A 12,522-nucleotide genomic window follows, 5' to 3' on the forward strand; every position below is an offset into this window, starting at 1 on the left:
CCCAGCCGCCGCCGGGGGGTGCTGGCGGCGGGGCCGCCCAAGCCGCGCCGGGCCGGCCCCGTGATCGGCAGCGGCGGGCGGGGGGAGCCGGGCCGGCTGCCTCTGCCCTGCCCCTGCCTTCCCGCAGAGTTTCCCGGCGGGGGCGGCCGGGGCCGGCTCTGCCCGCGGCGCTGCCGGCGTCTCCCCCCTGCCGGTGCCGGTGGCGGTGCCGGGGGAGGCGGCGCGGGGAGCGGAGGGAAGGCGGCTTCGCTTTCGCTCCGTATCCGGCTCCGGGCAGAGGCGGCGACCATAGCGGGGAAGAGGCGAGAGGGGGAGAAAGCGGCCACTGCAGCGGCGGGGGGCGGCCGGCTGTCACCTTGCTGCCGAGGTGGGTAGCGGGGGGCCGGGGTGCCCCGGGGTGGCGGCCACGGGGGGGGGCGGGGGGCGGCTGAGGGAAGGGAGCGGGGACACCCAGGAAAAGTTGCGGGGAGCCCCGCGGCCGGCCCCGCCGGAGGGGAGCGGGGTCGCGGCCGCGCCGTGCCGTGCCCGGGGCTCTCGGGGCGGGTTTTTTTCCTCCAACTTCTCTTTTCGCTCCCGCTTCTGCGATTGCGGCGTTCGGGCGAGCGCGAAAGCGGCGCCATCAGCGCCGCCGCTCGCTTCCCTGCTGAAGGCGGCGGAGGGGCGCGGGGCTGCCCCGGCATCACCCCCGAACGCCCCCCTTACCCCCGGCCCGGCGGGGTGGTGGCGGTGCGGGGGCTCGGGGCTGACCCTCCTCCTTCCCCTCCCTCCCTCCCGCGTGTGTCCGTGTGTCCGCCCGTGTGTGTCCGTGTGTCCCCGCGTGTGCACGCCGCGCTGTGGCGCTCCCCCGCCCGCCGCCGCCGCCTCGTGTGAGCGCAGCCCGTCACGTTTCGCCTCTCTCCCTTCTTCTCCCTTCCCTTCCCCAGGTGCTGCCCGCGGACCGAGGCGCGGCGCCACCCGCCCCCCCCCCCACCCCTCATCGCCCTCCCCAGATGCGCGGCGGGGGGAGACCCGTGCCGCCGACCCCCCGGCCCTAGGCGCTCGGAAAGCGGAAGAGGAGGAAGAGGAGGAAGAAGAGGAGGAAGAAAGAGGAGCAGCCGCCGCCGAGCCCGGGGGGCAGCGGCGAAGCCTCCGCCGTGCCCGCGGGGAGGCCGATGGCGGAGCGCGGCGGCGGCGGCGGCGGGGGGCTGCCCGCCTCCCCCGGGCCGCTGCGGGGGAAGGTGGCCTGCAGGGCAGGGGACGGCGACGGAGGAGGAGGAGGAGGAGGAGGAGGGAGATCCCGCTTTGACAGCGCGGGCGGCAGGGTCTCCAACGGGGACTGCGCCCCGCTGGGGGCCGGCGAGGAGCCGGGATCGGCCCCCCCTGGAAGCCCGGAGAGCGGCGGCAAGGAGAAAGGGGCTCCGGGGGGGCTGCAGCGAGAGGGCAAGCCCGGCATCCCCCGGAGGAGCAGCATCATTAAGGTGAGGGCACCCGCGCCTCCCCGTGACAGCCCGGGCTCCTTCTTTTCCTTTTTTTTTTTGTTTTTTTTTTTTTTTTTCCTTTTTCTGTTTCATTCCCCCCCCTCTCGGGCGAGGGGAGCCGGTTTTTCCCTTTGTCAGGAGCGGACGGCGTTGCACGCTTGCACACTTGGCGGGGGGGGGCGGCGTGTTTTGGGGTGGATCGGGACCGAAGGCTCGGCCAGAGACCGTAGGGGGCTTGTGGAAGGACAACATGGGCACCGCGCTGGCAGGGAAAGGCAGGGATCACACGGTCCCCTTATTTTTTGGGATGCACCTGTGCAGAGCAGTTTTGTGGCTCCATTGGCTTGTGTGTGTGACAGACACACAGCAGGTGATGGGAGATCCGGGATCTCATTGGGCTGGGAGACAGCAGAACGGGGAGCTTTCTTCTCATTAGCGGTGGCAGCTCGTTTAACAGGAGACCGTGTTGTACTTCACCTGTAGGAACAAGCTCTATTTATACTTCACTCTGCATATTCTGAACGATGTTTCTGCTTCAAAAGTAGGGGGAACAGCAATGGTAGCATGTAGACTGGTGGAAGGACTGTGAGGGTTTTTATACAGCTGCTTACACAAATACAGTTGTTCTGTTCTGGTGTTAAACCCTTGGTTCCTGAGAGGTGGCACTTTGTCGTGGGTTAGCTGTCTGAACTCCGGTGGAAAGGTGGAGGGATCATACCGAAATGACTCAGTGTGTGTAACGGCTGGACTAACCGTAAAATAAAGCACAGCTCGGGGCACTTAAGAATCGAGTTTAATCAAGATCAGCTCGATCAAAATCTAGCTAGATGTGTTGTCTTCTTAATCACGTCTGTGCTCCCAAAGCCGGCTTATGAAGTTCTGTTAGCCGGATAACAAAGGCGCGTGGGGCTTCGGGACCAGCAGCCTATCTCAAGTTGTGTCGGTGTCTCCTGGCCCTTGCTCTAAGCACCAAGGGGAGAGCAAGGGCAGCCGGCGGTGGAGTGCACTTGACAGCCCGCACCCACCCTTCCTGTTCAAGCAGTGATGCTGGGTGTGTACGTTTATGTGTGTGTGAAAGAAATTACAACAATGGAAACGGGGCGACTGAACTCGGTGTTGGAGTAACGTAGTATTTACTGGATTTTCTAGTGAGTTTCTAGGAGTCTGTTTAATTCCGAACACTGTTTTTTTGCCTTTTGTGGTAGCCCCGGAAAGGCGATACGTTGCTTGCAGTGTGCAACGTGCCATCGTACTACTTTGTGGTTTACGATCTGGTCGTACAGCAGCCTTCTGCCTCTCCGGGGGCCAAACAAGGATACAGGACGCAGGGATGTGATATGCTAAAACTGAGAATCACGAGATAAGGAAATCTGTGTTGGATTACATTTCGTGGATACGTAAGTCAAGGTTCTTAGTTTCTAGAGAAATGACAGCACACTGGAATGTAAAATTATTCAACTTTCTGGTATTATTACTGATGAAAACTGCTTTGCAAATGTGAACGGTAATCTGTTTGGCTGCCAAGAAGTGATTGATACAACTTGGTGTTGTTTAAATAGTTAGGAGTGGAAAAATCTGACAGCACTGCTTTTAAAGCTATGTGCTCCATATTTATTTTAGATATGAGTGTTTCAATGCTTCTGGGAAAAACTACTTGTCTTCAAATATGCTGAATACTCTCCTGTCTGCTTGCTTCAGCAGTTTGCAGGTAGTTTGAATCAGGTTGCGTAGGTACCTAGTTTTCAATATGAAACCTTTTGGAAAATCTGGCATGAGTGGTAAGCCTTGTTGTCTCCTCTTGTGGAGCAGAAGCGTGTAAAACCGAGTGGAAAAAGTAACTTGTAATCGATTTTTCAGAACTGTTCTTAGAATTTTAGTAATTTACCTGAGTGATGAATATTGGGAGTAACCTTGGGAAACCGGTCTGTGCCATGCAAATGCAGTTCTCATACTTCTGTGCAAAACACAGAATTATGTCAGCTGATCTTTAAAATGCAAGGTTATGGGATATCTAATGCTTTAAATGTTTTTCCTGCCAATTACTGTGTAGGCTTTTGAGTCACAAGCAGAAAATTGGTGTTTGAATAGCAGTTCCAGTTGAGATTAAACTCTTCTGAAGTGCATGTTTGCACATAAAAATCAGGCAATGGTAATATTTTGTTCTGTTTTTAGTCTGTGCTTTTGTTGGTTGTCCATTTACAGGACTATTCTCAGAACAGTTGATGCCTTTTTTTTTTCCTTTTTTTTTTTTTTTATTTGCATTTGCTACCTTTTTTCCTCTTTTTTTTTTTTTTTTTCTTACGTGCAGCCTCTGTTCTTTCTCTTTTTTACCCATTCCATATTTTTTCCTTTTATTTATTTTGTTCATCTGCATCATGGGACAAGAGGATTTGCTCTTTGAGGTTGAAGAGTTGTCTAGGATGATGACAGGCGATAGGATCACTATTCCTGTGAAAACTAACTCTGATGTATAAACTCTGTTTAGGCTGAAAGTGTTAAAGATTGTGCCCTTAACTTTTAACAGTTTTTATGGAATAGCCTGTTTCATTGCTTTCCTTTGCTGAACTGGACCTGAGGGTTAGGGCATACATATCTGTGTTTATAGAGACTTCCATTTTCCATTAGTTACCCGTCGCATTTATGAGATTCTGATTTTTGTAAAGATGGTAGTGACGGCATATGATATGTTCATGGGCTTTAGGCTCTTCAGATAGCTAATTTGTGAACTAATTTACATACCAAGTATTTGTACCAAATGTTTTTTTTTCTTTTAGGTCAGTGTTTTGCTTTTCCAAAATGCTTTCCTTGGGGCAACTAGCTATGGTTTCCTATAATGGTTTTTCTAGAGTAGTTCCTATAATTTTCTATGCCATTAATTTCCAGTGAGTCCACCTTGCAATTCCAGGTGAATGTAAGCATCGCGTGAACTTCTTTTAGCTCTGACAGTTGGCAGCAGGCTTGCTTTGTTTCTCGTGGGGTACTTTTGCATGTCTTAAAAAGACCTTGAGATGGTTAGACTGAGGAACTTTAAGAAGGCAAATGACCTGTGGTACGTGTGTTTCCTCTGAGCTGCCTGCTTCCAGGGGCCTCCAGGCCATGGACAATAAATGTGTACGGAACCTCACAGCTTGTCAGAACGGTAGACCTGGACAGAAAGAGATCCAGCGGTATAAATGAATGGCTGGGTTAGGAGAGCTGTTAAAGTACTAAAATGAGAAGAGATGCTTTGAGGAGAAGACTGCAGTTGTCTGGGAAGACAACAGCAAGAAATGAATGGAGGAAAGTGGCCTGGCGCTCTGTGAGCAGGAGTGTTGCTACCAGTATGTGTGTAGAAGCAAAGTCCGGTTTGTGTGTGTGTGTTTTCATACAGTAATACCGATCTCATTGTCAATAAATTTATTAACTGATAAATTTATATCTCCCTTTATTTTCTGGGTGTAAGTTTAAACTTTCATTTAGTAGAGTCACACCCTTGTTGGTCATTGGCAATTTTTTAAGTTCTAAAGTCTGTGAGAAGAAAGGAATCAAATTCAGCAGGCAGATATTGCGGGATATAATTTTCAGCAGAGCTTTGCTTTTGAAATAGAGCATTCTTATGTCGGTGTCTTTATACAGTTAAGGGAATCTTGCATCATATGCGTCTGGATCTTATTTTTCATTAAAATGCCAACATATATCATTATCTCATTCTCAGTCCTCTATATTTCCAGTTGATACTGTATGCTTCTTTGTATCAGGTGTAAAAAATATGAAGTATGGAGAATGTTATGCAGTATTTTCTACCACGGTGATTGTTTTAAAAGCTTTAATAAATCTCTTTCTTTGTATTCACAGTAGACTCTAAAGTAGTATTTTCAGTAGATCGAGGTTCTCTGCAGTTCTATATTACCTTAGCCAAAATGGCATGTTAGTGAGTCTTAGCAGAGATCCAGGAGTAGATCATACACATTCAGTTTCCACCTGAAATGATAGGAAGGGGTTAGGTTGTTGGAATCAGTTCAAAGCATACGAAATGACGTGATTTTCAGCCATCTTTCAGATTGGGAAAGGAGCCTGTGTAATGATGCTGTTGCTACATATAAGCATTTATGCCCCAGTAACTCTTCAATGCGCTGGACATTTTCAAGTAAACTTGGTTGAGCACTAACAGGCTCGAAGGTGCTAAGGCTCTTCAAGTTCAAAGAAAATAGTCTTAAAGAGTGAGAGAACTTGTATATGCTTTCTTGCTCCACACCCTTTCCCCTTAGAAACAAAAACCTGCAGTATGAGCTTTATTCTTCCTAGTTCTAGATTATCTGTGCGAAAGACATTATGAATGTCCCAGCAATGGAAAATAATTTGCTCAGCACACACGTGTTCATTGACACCAAAAATGATGCCACAAAAAACACATCATTAGCAAACACGTCTGCAATAGTTCAGGTACTCCTACACCTTAGCCCGGGCTGGTTTTCAACGAGACAATGGAAGCACAGACTTTCTGAGGGGCTGTTTCTGGATGTGGTTGGTTGTTTTTTTTTTCTTAGTTTCTTCTAGAGTAAAGCTATGATTACATCTTTTTGCTTCATCAGATAGCATGAGAGATGTGAGTGGCTACCTGCAGCATCACAAACCCTGGAGCTTTCTTTTAGGTGTTAGTTTCACTTTGGTTTGTGGCACTTTTGCCTAGACTACATAGAAAGTTATGTGCACCTTTTGGTATATGTGTTTCTTCTGCTTCATCTTCTGCTGCTTACTCTGGAGTGGTTTCCTAATTTTTAAAAAATGCAACTTTTTAAAAACAATAGTGTTATGGTAGCTTGTCGTAAATCACGTTTCTGTCATACAAAAGCTGTATATGTTAGATACGTGGTTATAGTATCATACATATATACATTAGACACACACACACGTATATATCAGGCAGTTTACTCCTTGTAAACTCCCAGGCTGGGCTGGGATGTGTTTTGGTGCAGCCACTGAATAGGAATGTTGGACGTTGCATTTGGTATATATTTTTATTTGCCTTAGTACTTTATCTAGACTGCAGTCATCAAAATTGTGCTTGGATATGTGTAACGCTATTGAAAGAAAAAAAGAAACAAAAGGTGTTTATGGAAACACACCAGGTTATTCGTTTTACCCATGATCAGCATGGAGTTTACCTACTGTAGTCAATGAAGAGAAAACATTTTTTTTTTTTTCCAAAAGATGACTTGGAGTGGGAGTTTAATTTGGATAAATCTAGCTTCTCTGACTTCTCTTCTGGAAGAGCTTATCTATTTCTGTTGACTGCCTAAAAAGCTCGGCTACTGTGAATAATAGCAACTCCTTCACACCGTCCACCCTCAAATCCTTAGAATATCCATGAAACATGTTCAGTCTGTAAAGTGAAAAATCAATTAATGGAATTTAAAAATTATTATGAATACCTGATGAGATTTTTTTTATGCCTGTTTCTGGGCTTGATCAGAGATGCGACTATTAGTTTAGACTTTGTTAAAACTGGGAATTCAAGCCATGGTTTCCTACCCATGGCTCACATGATTTGCTTGCATTCATGGAAGATTAAAAAACTAAAACTGAGGATGACAGATCAAATTAATTGTGTAGTTTTCCAGCCTTTCCTGGTCCATGGGTGATTTTGAGGCAGGTTTTCGTGTTTTATCACTAACTCTATTAAAAATTCCCTTAAATAAAATGTACCAATTGTCTGTCTTTAAGGGATAAATAAAGTTAAAACACATGCTGTCATATTGTGTATTGATTATAAAATAATTACCTTTGAACACTAGTTTGGGATCGTGTTCAAAATTCAGATATCTAAATAGACTAGCGGGTAGACTTAGGGAAGAAGCATTTATAATAGTTCGTTTAACATAAATGGAGAAGGGGAAAATACGCTGAAAAGCAGCAGCATGTGTGTATTAAAGAATGTTTAAAAATAGGGCTGGTACAGACCTCAAGACGTCAGTCTGCTCTGGTTTACCGCTTTGTTACAGGATCAACTGCTCATCAATTTCACTCTGATGCTCTTTGTCTTTTAATCACCTTTAGTTTGTGATCCTTCTGTGCAGAACTGCTGATGGATTATTGCTCGTTGTCTGTGGGCAAAAACAATAATCTGCACGGAGTTTCAAAGCTTGTACTTGTCCTGCTGACTGCATTCTAATTATTTTTGATCACATCTTCAATGTGTCAGGTTCTTTCTGATTTTAACTTACCTTCTAACATGAATGCAACTCTTCCATCTTCATGTGAACAGCCAGATTTCAGCATGCTCCCAATTGCCATCATACAATGATGTCTGATATTTTTCTTTAAATTATAATACCCTAAGGTTAAACTAAAAATTAGTTATTTTTGCTCTTTACTGCATGTAAACTGGGCAATATGATGTTGCTGAATCTAGTTCAGAAATAAAATTTATGAGAAGATGCCTTTAAATAAATTAATAGGCACTAAGTATGAAATTATGAATATACTTATAATAGATTGTAGGATTGGGATAAGAAAAGGCTGCTTTGAAAGGGGCTGATTTGCTTGTCATTAAGGAGAGTCAGTAGCAAGCATCATCTTTCTCTCAGTTGTGCTTATAAAAACCATCCTTACTGCTTTACAGTCAATTTTCACATCTGGCATGCCTTTGAAATAGGGGATAGCACCATCACTGTACTTATTTCTCCCTGTTTTAGGAGATCAGGGATGCAGCAATCCTTCGGACGGCTATGTTGCCCATCCTCCTGACTGCTGCACCTCTCTGATTTCTTCTTAGTTAGTTAGCTTCCAAGAACAGTTGGTGTAGGCCTGCTAGTCCCTTGCATTTGAAGTGGGGCATGGCTGTGTTCATCTGCTTCTTCCCTCCTAGACCTGCACTGTGACAAAGCATCAAAGTTCAAGACAGTGAAGAGCACGATACAGCATGGCACTGGAGACTGGCAGTGCTGAGGACCACAGTGCTAACAGCTGCAGCCTTGGGAATGTTAAATAGATGGGGTTAGTTTTTGCCTCTTGTGGCTCCCTGGGGCTTTCTTGTGATGTAATTTCACCCTTTGGAATAAGTAATAAAATATCCCTGAGTACATCCAACTATTCACTGTGTTCAGGGATCTTTTCAGATACCAAACATTTGTCTTCAGGAAACTGTAGCACATAGTTCATAAGCACAGGCGGGCAGGAAATGTCTTTAAATAAATAAACAAACAACTTTTTTTTTTCAATGTCTGAGAATTTTATAAAAATAAAAAATAAAATGTAAGAATTTTTTAAGCCAGATTTTCAAACTGACTGTAAAAATACTTGCTTCCACAAAAGCAACGTATTTGTGGGTTTTAGTTTGGTATAGAAAATATGTATCTTATGAATATACAGCGGATAATTGGTATTATGCATACTAGTGTTACGACTGTCCTCATGCCTTTGCTAAAATTGCTGAAAATCATTTGATATTTCCTCTAAATTCTAAGATAGTCAGTATTGCAGAAGAAAAAGAACTGCTGATGTTTTGCTAGAGAGCACTTCCAGAGAAATTTCAAGTTCTTTTTATGCTCGAGCTTCTGTGACTACTACTTCTTTTTCCTTTCCCTTCTATTTTCTTTTCTTTTTTCTTTTGGTCTTTCTTCTTATCAGCCTTATTATTTTGCCTTCACTAAAAAAGGCGGAACAGCATAAGGTTCCGTGTGTGCTTTGATTTGTTAGCATCCATGTATGTGAACATATCCCCATCCTTCGCTGCCCTTTCAGTGTAGGATGGGTGAGAAAGAATGATTGTGAAACTCTGCAGCAGCAGAATGGTCTGCGTGTTTTCAGTTTCGTGAAGCGCCCTCTTAATGGTGGAAAATCCCAGATGCTTTATATATTTCATTGCCCAGTTCCTGGTGACAGAAGTGTTTGACATTGTCTGTCAACAGTTTTATTTAACCACAATCCTTAAAATAAAGTGTAAATGTCTGTTTATTTAAATAAAAGATAGTATCTAATTTCATTGCTTGATTCTTGATCTTAGTATTATTTAAGTGTACATTTGAAAGAAAAGGACAGGAATGCAACTTGCTGTCGAAGCTTTGTTTAGTTTGTTTTCTTCCTACAAGTTATTGTTGGTGGTTTTAGGATAGGCAGTTGTTTATTGGGTTATTGAGGTAATTCCTGTAAACGTACAGGAACAGTTATTTTTAAAAAAAGGCAAGGCAGCAGCTTTAATTTTTATACACCCTACCATACTTTTTTCTTTAGTAAATTAGAGGCAGAATTAATGTCTGTCATGGATATTATGTAGAAAAAGTTAGTTTTCAGGTTGCTAAAATAATACTTACAGTCATTGCAATATTTATGTATTTACAAGCACATACATTATCGCTACATAAGGCAGGAGAAACTAAGTAATAACTGGCAATAAATTGCTTCAGGCAATTACTTGAATCAACTGAAATGTTTTCTGCCATTTACAGAGAATGGTGTCTAATTCAGTTTTTTTTTTTTTGTAAAATATGCTGATAGAAGATAATTTCAAAAAACATTTCCAGTGTAAATCTAAGAGTTAAAGACTAATATTTATGTGAAATGAGAAAATGTATTGAGTCATGGCACGTTGCTACCACACAGTGGAGAAAGCTAGAGCAGGCGTAAGGAGCTTTGCGTTCAGCCCGTGTTAGCTTTTTCGTGGTTTTGAAGAACCCCCTATGGCTGTTGGACGTACTTCGTTTGTTGAAGTCCAGCTCTCCCTGATGGCAGTCGATGTGGTGATGCATCACACAAGTGTTGTTTGAGGTTGCCAGTTTTCAGCTTTCTTCGTTCCACAGCTGAAATGGCAGAACCTTGCGCCTCGTGCTTGCTCCTTCTTCAGTGAGTGGCCAACCTCAATAAAACCTAGTGAATAAATAGCGAATGAAGGCACTGAGTTCTTAAAGCTGTGTGTTGTCTGTTGGTATTTTGTGGGTTTAGAAATCAGACCGTGGAAGAATCCATAACAGTACTCTGTCACAGTCCTGCGTGGCCTGGTTCCAGCTTGTGTCACCTCGTCCTCCTGTGTCCTGTCTGCGCATTGCTTCCCTTCTGCAGTCTCTCCCCACCCCTCACAGAGCTTCGCGTTTCTGCTTCAGCAGCAGAGACCATGCACATGGCCAGGCCCAGCTCTGGAGACCCTTCTGTGCCCTGCTACGTGCTAGGACAGAGCAGAGCTCGCTGTGTGTGTGTGTGTGTGTGTGCAATAGAGCCATGGTTTGTGTCTACGGATCCCCAAAAAGGAGCACCAAAATGGAGTCCATCACAAGGCTGTCAATCTTCACAGTGGCTCGAAGTCCCACAGACAGGGCTGCGGCCTGAACGTACAGGGAAGGCTGACTGCGCAGCGGAGGCTAGATGCATCTGTCTCCCACTGCGCTTCAGAAACTCTCCTCACAAATTGCCAGCTCGTGTGAATTTAGGGAAGGCTGCCCTGGGTCAGAGCAGAAGTCCACGTGGCTCATTAGCCTGCCTCCAGCAGTCACCCCTGTGACACAGAAGGATCGGAAAAGCATCCTTTCCTGGCGTCTGCTCCCAGCCATAATTGCAGGGCTCCACTATCTGGAGCTGAAGATGTCTTTGTGTTTGATATTCCATATGCTTTTTTTTCCTCCCATTAATTGTCAAAGACCAGGTTGACTTTTGTAAGCTTTTCACTACTGAAACGTCCTGTGGCACTTTCTTAACTTCACAACATGTTGTGAGAAGAAGCACCTTCCTGCCTGAAGTTACGTGGCACCTGCTTGTTTACTTGATATTCCCTGGTTCTTGTGTTAGATAGAAAACAACTGTTTTGTGCTCACTTTCTCCATTACACACATGACTTGAAAGGTGTTCGTCATACTTGCTCTGTCATCTTTTTTTTCCAGCCTAAAAAATCTTGCTGTATTTAGTTGTTCCCCCTATGTACGTTGTTCTGTGCTTGCTTCATCTGGTGTCCTCTGATTCTTTTTTCTTCCATTTTATTATTTTTTGCAGTGGGAGACTAAAAACTTAAAACGTGTGCTAGACAAATGTGTAAATCCACTATAGCATAATGAAGGCTTAAGAATATTGTGATACTAAATTGCACTGTAGTATATGTAATTTTAATGTTGTGTTAATCGCAGATTTAAATGGTGCTACTGCCACTAACTGGTAATGGGAGAGTGTTCTTTAAGCCTTCTACTAAATATTTAAAACTTCCCCTTTGAAGAGCTGTACAAGGGTGGCTGTGCTGGTGATGATGCCTGTTGTGTTGGAAGTGGCTGGCATTAACATCTTTGCATGAGACTGAAGGTCTGTAAGAAATCATTTAGCATGTTACAAAGTCTTTTTATGGTGCTGGTGACATAAAACATTGCTGATTAGTACGTCTAGCTTCTAGCTGTGGTGGAGTATGCTTGCTTGCACATTAACAGAATAAAATAGCATGGACATTGCATAAAGCTGAAAAATATATTACTAAGAAAAGTGCTTTTATTTTATAATAATCTGTTAAATATTAAAGAAAGAGGAAGGACTTTGTATTTATAAATGTGGTCCTAGATTTTTGCATTTTAAGGTTCCTGTCCAACACTCATGTAATATAATGTATTATTTTACCCGATCTTTTATTCCTTTCACTTTTATAATATGTGGGGATCTTACAGGATGCTTGTGTCAGAGTCCAGACAAGCTAAAAAGCCATTTCTAGTCTTTAGGAAATGCGTGAAGAGTATAACAATGAGCTCAGACAGCTTCCTGAAAACAGGATTGCATCTAATGTTTCCTCTCAGAATTCAGCTGAGGACTAAAAGGGTCTTAAGTGGTTGCAGTAAGCAGTAAAAGGTAAAAATAACTACAATTTTTTGAGTCCCACGAGACTGATACAACAGCATTATCTCAGAAGGAAATCCCAACACTGTGTCACTTGAGCTGCTGAAAATAGAAATGGTGCAAGATGTCTGGTAGAGTGCTGTCCTGAGTCCTTGTTAGGGGTATCTAGGAGTGTCTCCTCTTTCTTTTTTTTCTTTTTTTTTTCTTTTTCTTTTTTCATTTTTTTCTTTTTCTTTTTTCTTTTTCTTTCTTTCTTTCTTTCTTTCTTTCTTTCTTTCTTTCTTTCTTT

The 12,522-nt window shown here is 44.2% G+C and overlaps 1 protein-coding gene across 2 annotated transcripts in view; it reads left to right on the forward strand.

The window, feature by feature from the left end:
- The first annotated feature begins 928 nt into the window (after positions 1-928).
- Positions 929-12,522, forward strand: part of PLCL2 (phospholipase C like 2) — a 99,578-nt gene continuing 87,984 nt past the window's right edge. Inside the window, exon 1 of one of the 2 annotated variants that reach the window (XM_035318216.1) lies at positions 929-1,457. In XM_035318216.1, coding sequence (XP_035174107.1) covers positions 1,152-1,457 — 306 coding nt within the window. In that variant the 5' untranslated portion in view covers positions 929-1,151. The remainder of the gene's footprint in view (positions 1,458-12,522) is intronic. The other variant, XM_035318215.1, reaches the window with a different exon arrangement.

This window comes from Oxyura jamaicensis, chromosome 2, assembly GCF_011077185.1.
Source record: "Oxyura jamaicensis isolate SHBP4307 breed ruddy duck chromosome 2, BPBGC_Ojam_1.0, whole genome shotgun sequence".
In the NCBI taxonomy this organism is placed as follows: Eukaryota; Metazoa; Chordata; class Aves; order Anseriformes; family Anatidae; genus Oxyura; species Oxyura jamaicensis.